The 8182-nt window shown below is 37.8% G+C and overlaps 1 protein-coding gene across 1 annotated transcript; it reads right to left on the minus strand.

The window, feature by feature from the left end:
* Positions 1-784: 784 nt before the first annotated feature.
* dlx4b (distal-less homeobox 4b) lies at positions 785-7208 on the minus strand. Its single transcript, XM_030775598.1, has 3 exons — positions 6887-7208; positions 5151-5344; positions 785-1039 (listed from the first exon to the last, which is right to left on the minus strand). Exons 1-3 carry the CDS (start codon positions 7206-7208, stop codon positions 785-787), a joined length of 771 nt encoding a protein of 256 aa, XP_030631458.1.
* Between the last annotated feature and the right edge of the window lie 974 nt (positions 7209-8182).

Raw genomic sequence — 8182 nt, forward strand, 5'->3', positions numbered from 1 at the left:
AATGTCTTGTTAAATTATTCGTTTATTTTCTGTCATGAGGACCGTATAAATATTCGAGTTTCAAACTTATTTCGTCTATTGTGCTGTGGCAATTGCACTATTTCTTTATACGATACATCACTAAACCTTTTTATCCCTCTCTCCCCGAAAAACTAACGACTCCGCCTTAAGTAAATTTGAGACCAGACCAATTAAATAAGGGTCCGTTTGGTGGCTAATGATGTCTTTACCATTACGAAAATGTTAGTTAATTGTTTTGTCGATTTTAAGGTAAATGCAATACTTAAATTAATTTATAAATTCAAAATCCAATAATTCACTAAAATGCATACACCCAAACTCTGCCTGATGCTAACCGACAAAAAATGCAAATGCATCAATGGCAATCTCAAATATCAATTTCTCCACATTTATTTAATGACGTGTCTTTTTTTTATACTGATATTTACTTGCATAGTTAATTCAAAAAGTGTCTTTTCACACAATTTGAAAGGCAAGAGAAAATTAGAGAGGAAAGGAAAGTATTCTTTTCAGTGAAAATTTGTCGTGAAATTCTGAAAGGAACTGAAAAGGAGATTTAAGAAATAGCAAGACCTACTTCAACAGAGTAAAACACATAACTTTCAAAATGAAAATGCAAATAAACAAACGACATACGGACCAACAAATAAAACGACTGTACATTTTAACACAAAGCATCACTACAGCGGGAGTCTGCCAAGTCAGGGGAGTGTACTTGATGTGCTGTCTGATGAAACGACGCTCGCGCTGCTCTCTCGCTCCATCACATCATCTGAGGTCTGGGCATAGAATCCTGGTGGTGCCCGGGGCACCAGTGTCCAAAATTGTTCATATAACCACTTGGGTGCATAGGTGCACCCCCTTTATTTGCCATTGACATTTCCCAAAGCTGTGGCAGTCCTGGAGAACAAGGTGAAGCGGAAGATGGGGTATGAAGAAGCTCTCCCTCTGGTACACCAGATCCATGCTTCATTATCTTCTTATATTTTGAGCGTTTATTCTGAAACCATATTTTAACCTTTAGAGAGATAAGGAACGGGAGAGAAAGAGCGAGAGAGAGAGAAAGGGAGAGAGAGAGAGAGAGAGAGAGGGAGATTGAAATAAGAGCTTAGCAATTAAATGAATTTCAAATGAAAACAGAATAAGAAATTTCAACCATAAAGGATTAAACTACACAGAGAAGAAAGAATTACAATAGCCATGATGTGTACATAGTAGAGATGTATCCAGCAAAACGTCTGCATTTCATTACACGCATACACTCTTATAGTTCTGCTCCACAGTTTTTATGAGGGCAACAGTGCGTGTGTCTGACAACAACAATCAGAGAGTTAAAATATTGTGAAATAAATAACTCCCAGACAGTTGGCCTGGTGTAAAACCCAGTAAACATGAGGCAAGACTGACTCTGTTACTATTTGTGCTCAGATTTTCTGCTGATTCAGAACAATGGGCAATTTTAGTATGAGTTTAATATGGAATAGCAAATATTCTGTATCACTTAATAATCTCTGTATAGACATTAAAGCACTGTGTATCTCCACAGGCCACATGGTACCAATAAAGTAGGAGTATGTAACTGGAAAATAAATGTTTGTACCCACTCAACATTTTGAATGTGCAAGTGTTTTCCCCTTTAAGATTTTAAGAGGTTCACCAGTACATCATGCAAGATATGTTTAGAACAAAAGTGGATCAATCAATAACAATATATTAGTGTCGCGACACCAAGAAACAATCAAGCAACTGTTCCACTCATTTAACTCCAGGTTGCAAGCTGTGTCTCGTTAGTGAATTTTAAAATATAACTGCTTTTTCATAAAAAAAAAAGTTTTATAATTATGAAATCGTTGTTCCACAATATGAGATTATATAAATAATCAGTGCTCTTTGAAGAAAGTTTCTGCTGGAACGGGATGGTTCAGCCTAAAAATGAAATCACTCATTTATGAATTCTGTGCACATTATATTTAACTTTTCTTTTCTTTGTGAAATAAACATTTTTGAGGGTGAGACCTGCAAGATGTGCCAATCTTATTTGAAGTGAAGGCTTCAAATATCAAACAATCTGCACCCCACACACGCACACACACACACACACACACACACACACACACACACACACACAACAGCCAACAGAATCACCACTCCTCTTCCCTCCTAAAGGACAACATCAGAGAACCCACCTAACACAGTTTCCATAACCTCAGACAATCCAAATCAATGCAATGGTTTTTTTATACAGTTTTATTTGCTTGGCTGTCAACAGATTTAATAAACGCATGTAAAAGGATTTTCTTTTTTCTTTTTTTTTTTATCCTTAAAGATTGAAAGCCAAAGATCTTTTTATGGAGAGGTGATTGATTCCAGACCTAAATTATATATTTTGGGTGATTAAGGAGAGCCAAAACATATGCTGTGTGGCACTTGTTTATAGGCCTTCAGTCATGTTTATAGATCAAATAGAAAATGTCTGGAAAGAAAAAAAAACCTGTGCAATGCTGTATCTGTCAGAGTAATCTTTTTGCTCAAGATGGTGAATTATCGATCAAGTGTGATCAGATGACGCGTATAGTAATTGAAAACATAAATGATAATTAGTACCTTCTCGCAGATGTGATAAGAATATGTGAAATGCTTTCATTAGCTCTGAGGTCAGATGAGGCAGGAAAAGAAGACAGCTGTGAAACAGACATTTGACAGACTGCATGCCCAATAATGAGCTAGCAACCTGTCACTCTCCACGCGGCAGTATAGGTAAGCGGGCAGAGAGAGAGAGAGAGAGAGAGAGAGAGAGAGAATCCAAAAGAATCCACTGTAATGATACCCAATTATAGATAAGCAGGCAGATAGAGACAGAGAGATTCCTATAGAACCCACTATAAGCGTATTAATACACAATTTGGATCTCAGACATGCATATTATAGGGAAGAGAAAGAGAGAGGGGGAGAGAGGGGGAGAGAGGCGAAGAGAGAGAGAGAGAGAGTGTCTGTATGTGTGTGTGTGTGTGTGTGTGTGTGTGTGTGTGTGTATCTTTGGATGCACACATTTAATCAAAGTGTCCGCAGACATTTAAAAGTATGTTGATGGACTTCATTAGCACGTGTAGGTGGATGAGGCTTGTACCAGCTTGATTTCGAAAAACAAATCCGTCTCAATCACATCAGTCAACAGTGAAGGCCCTTATTATGGTCATTAAATTGTGCATATTGATTTCTAATTATTTGTAAACTTTCCAAAAAGAGAGTAGATGAATGAGGTAAGATAAACTAACGTCTCTCATTCAGTAATGGATTTTAAAGAGAACATTTTTTATTTATCCTCTCTGTTAAAATGAAGAACTGTCCTAAAAATACACAAGACTGTGTTTGGGTTGCTAGCATCTGTGCTCCTTGTGTCTCCTGTTCATTTCTGTGAAATCAGTAACCATTTTACATACCGGGATTAAGCTTTGCCTATTCTAATCAGAGATAATTATGAAAAATGTCATAACATCCAAGCTCCTCTTGAGACAACTTCTACAACCTTAAAATAAGCATATCATTTAAAAAAAAAAAAAAAAATCACAGACACACACAACCTCTCCTCTCTTGGCGAGACTTGGGATATGCCTACTTAAGTGAAAGCCTTAACCAGTCAAGAGAAAAGTCCTTTGGACCATTTCCTGAAGACGTTTAGTTTAATGATATGTGCAGAATTCAGAGAGGCGATGAGAAAATAATTAGAGGTATACCCAACATGTGCACATCCTAGCGTTGGATTGGAATAAAAAAGCGTAAACTGCCTTCGCCATGTTTAAATAACAGCACATAACCCCATAACCTCATTTTCAGTTTATTTTCATCTCTATCTTGGACCCACATTTCTCTGACGATTAAAAAAAAAAAAAAAAGAAATCCCCCTTTCTTTCCTGAATTTTGCTGCCTAGTTGTTCAATGCCTCATAAATCTCTCACTCTTTCAGCATCACATCAGTCAAGGTGAGTGAGGCTAAAATGCCTCATTCGCCACGCATTAAGGCAACCATTCGTTCTTTCCACATCATATGTTGAGTACTATTGTCAAACAATGTCAAACACTGGAGGCAAGCGCTATTGGCCGGACATGATTGCAGCTATAGTGTGCTTATGTAGTAGCTTGGTGACAAGTGTGAGCAAGGCGCCAAAAGGGACGTCGGCTGTCTGTCTGACCAACCGTACATGCTCATAGGTACAAAGCATGACCCGCGGACGTGTGTAACGCATGTCTTCACTGTTTGCATTTGGTGAACTACTCAGGAAACCAAATGTATTTTTTTTTTTTTTTTGCTGTAGTTGTTTAAATATACAGAATCAATTTATTTTGAACATAAGACCACTATACCATTATACCAGAAATGCCAATGAGAATCACTTTAACCACCATGGTATAAAAAAAAACTAGGTCAGCTTAAAAGTATAAAGCTCAGCCTTTGGTCCTACTAAATTCAACTTGTGGACCCAATGTTTGTGTTGAATTTCTTCCAAAAAAAAACCAAACAAAAAAAGTGTGATATACTATTAACTTGACCTAAACCAGAATACACAAACATTGTAGCTATATGGGAGAGCGTAAAACGATATAAAACAGTGGACCACCACTTGGAAGACAATATTTATCACTTTCACAACTGAAAGCATTACATCACGCCTTTTGCTTGTTAATGTTGATGACATCACTGTGCTTACTAAAGTAGGGAAAGGAATTGATAAATATAGAGATGCATATAGAGCTCAGTAAACTTTGTGGCCTTTTTAACGTAAGACTTACAGCTATGTTGAGTTGCTCATCTATGTCCTACAAAGAATAGGATCATTTCCCAGAAAAGGCTCAAGACTAGACCCAGAATGAATTGCATTTTGAACGCAGAACCTTCGTAAGTCAATGTATATGTCTAATGCGTTTCTGAAAAAAGTGACCCTCAGTGATTAAGCTGCACAATTTCCCAACCTCTACCAGCTTTCAACTTAAAAAAAAAAAAAAAAAAAAGTAAAACATGTTCAACAAAACAACACTGTCACAGACTTTGGCACAGCATTCAAAATGCATGCAAAAAAGTGCAAAGGACTAAAAATGCCTTAGAGGAAATTGCACATAATTGATGCATTTACCTGCGTTTGCGTCAGTCCCAGTTTGGCTGCTAAATCAGCCCGTTCTGGCAGTGCGAGGTACTGGGTTTGTTGGAACCGCTGATGGAGCGCCTGCAGCTGCAGACTGGAGTAAATGGTTCGTGGTTTGCGAATCTTCTTCCCTTTACCACTCAGACGAATCTCACCATGCTCTATGACTGCTGGCTTCTTATTGTCTTAAATAAGTGAAAAATTACAGCATTATAACATGAACAAAAACTGTTACTCAGAACAACCAAAAACAGGTCCCTAGATTATTCAGTAATTAACCTCAAACTCTCAGATGAAAGTAACAGCAGTGGGTCATGAAAAATGACCCAGAGAGGCCATGGTAGGCCATGTGTCCTTTGCAGGTGCTAACAGAGAAACAGTTGTTAAAATACAGAAAACTGAATTGCTCTCCTTTGATTTTCTTTCTCTCTGTCTCTTTTTTTTTGGAAGGGGGGGGGGGGGGCGAGGTTGGCTAAGCAGAAATACACTGTGAATTATCTTATGTCCATTGATTTAGATGTTCAGTAGGTCACCACACAGATTCATGTCCCGTCAAAGAAACATCTTAGGAGAGACAGAATAGTATTTTTCATTATATCATAAATCGCTCAGAAGTTCAAGAGAACTTACGTAAAAACGTCGTCGTAAGTATGAAATGACAACAGAGATGTTGATTGCTTACAGCATAATGTTCACTAGACAGCATATATCACCATAACATTATTGCTCTTTTTGTGTTTTATTTATGTGTTTTTTCTTTAAGAAATTCTTCATTAAAAATTGCAGTGTTTTGGGGTTTTTTTTGCTCAGGCCTCCTTGTAAATGCGACTTTTTTAAAATCCGCATGAGTGTGTAATTTGAAAGCATAATAATGGCACAATCGTCACACACACAATGATCTGTTTTTTAAATAATTTATCACTTAATGATAAACATGGGCCTAAATTGCAGGTGTTGCCTGGAATGCTTGCATTGTGTTTAAAAGACTTAGAGGCCTACAAACGGGCACAGTGGGAGGTATGGCAGCTTGGTCTGCTGATGTATTCCATTTGATTTGCAAATATTACTATACTGTAAATTAATTAAAGGTATTCGCTCCTATCCTACTTATAACGACAGACTAATCGGGTTTTACTTCATAAACTTTGCTTACGTATGCGACTATGAACAACGGCCAAATCCTTACAGTTTAACATATGCGAGAAATCGAAATCGTATTAAATAATCGCCAGTTAGGCCTACTATAAAATAGTTTAATAAGCCAAGCAACGAATTCTTGAACGCTTTAATGTAGCTTCATTAAGTTGTTCGATGTTATTTGCAAGTGATTTACGGCACTTCAACAAAGGAATAGTACTGTCAATAAAAAGACCACTTCTAATGAAATGGGTCGATAATTCAAATTTTAACTGGCAAATCACAGTGGAACTCAATGTCATAAACTGTTCCGTAAACAAACAAATCATTTGTACTTCACACTGTGGAAAATAAAAAATAATTTCATGAAATTATTGGGGGGCTGCTCTGCAAAGCAATAATAGCCTGGCTTGCCATAACACCCCTGACTTTAACATCGACAAGACGTACGAATAGTAAAACTAAAATACTATTTTGATTTTTATTATACACCAGTGTAAACTCCTCTTTGGAAAAATAATTTCAAATAACTGTCAATTTGAAGGTAATGACCTTGCCACAGTTCAACATTTATAATACACTGAACTCACCCGTCTCCTCTATTCTTGTGTGCCCCAAAGTGCTGCTGTGGTTGCTATGCTGGTAGGGCATGTACGCACTCGGGGGATGAGCACTCACCGGACCGGGGTAGGCGTAACCCAGTGACCGGCCATAAGGGGACCCGGTGGAAGGGTAGGTACCATCGTGTTGTGGGTGTCCGCTCGAATGCAATCCATGTACGGGGTAAATACTATGAGTGAGCCCTGTCAGATGCTGCTGATTAGCGGGTATTCCGTGTCCAAACTCTAAAAAAGCTGATTTGGAGGGATCCGAGGCATTCAAACTATCTGACATAAAACTCATAGACATCATTAACTGTCAAGTCCATAAAACTGACTGTCTGAGGAGGGCTGCATTGAACATTCACTACTGGCAGGAGTAAACTTGATCCAGATCCATCCCAAATAATCAGGAACCAGGAAGAACAGTCGTACGTGGAGGTATTCCGAAGAGGATTCAACGTATTTCCAAAACTTTTTAAACGAACTGCTGAAAGAAATAAAAGATTAAACTGCTTTAAATCATCGCAAAACCATACAATATCTCCTCACGCTTCGTGCAAACACGTAGTGTGTGCTCGAAATCTACGTTCCACGAGCGCGCGTGCTGATTGGTTTCAGAGATCCACTATGTCACGCGACCCTGGGGAAAGCCTAATTAACTTGATTAACATATATTATCGAAAGGTGTCTCATGCAGATGTCAACGAACAATTGTGTTAGCAAAACAATTTCTTGAACAATTTTGCAACATATCTATTTTTTTCGCGTTTCAAAAATGTGAACACGTAGCCTATGTAGTAAAACGTGAAGTCACACAGGATTTTGTTTTGAATTATTTCCTCAGTATTTGAAGAGGAAGGAGACGTTTCCATTAAAGGTTGTGTAACACGCGCTGACGGTAACATTGCTTAAATGACTTTAACACATTAACTGTATTTTAATATAACATAATTCTGTTTGGCTTTTCTCCATTGTCCTGGCAAGCTATCCCAATCCTACCAAAACGTTCCATTATTTTATGATACATATTATCTACTTTCTGGTTACAGATTCTATTCATTACACTTGCTGGACCGTTTCACCTCAATCTCTCTTAGACACAAATACAGGCTACACGTTGTCTGTATTCATACACCTGCATAACCGCCACAGAGCCAGTTTGACAGAGATCAACACCGAAAAATTCAACACAACTAACGTGTAAGATAGAGACTGTAACGTGTACATAGAGACTGTAGAATCGATGCTAATAAAATTAAATTGGATTAGCTGGATACAACTTGA

The sequence above is a fragment of the Chanos chanos genome, chromosome 5 (genome assembly GCF_902362185.1).
Source record: "Chanos chanos chromosome 5, fChaCha1.1, whole genome shotgun sequence".
NCBI lineage: Eukaryota > Metazoa > Chordata > Actinopteri > Gonorynchiformes > Chanidae > Chanos > Chanos chanos.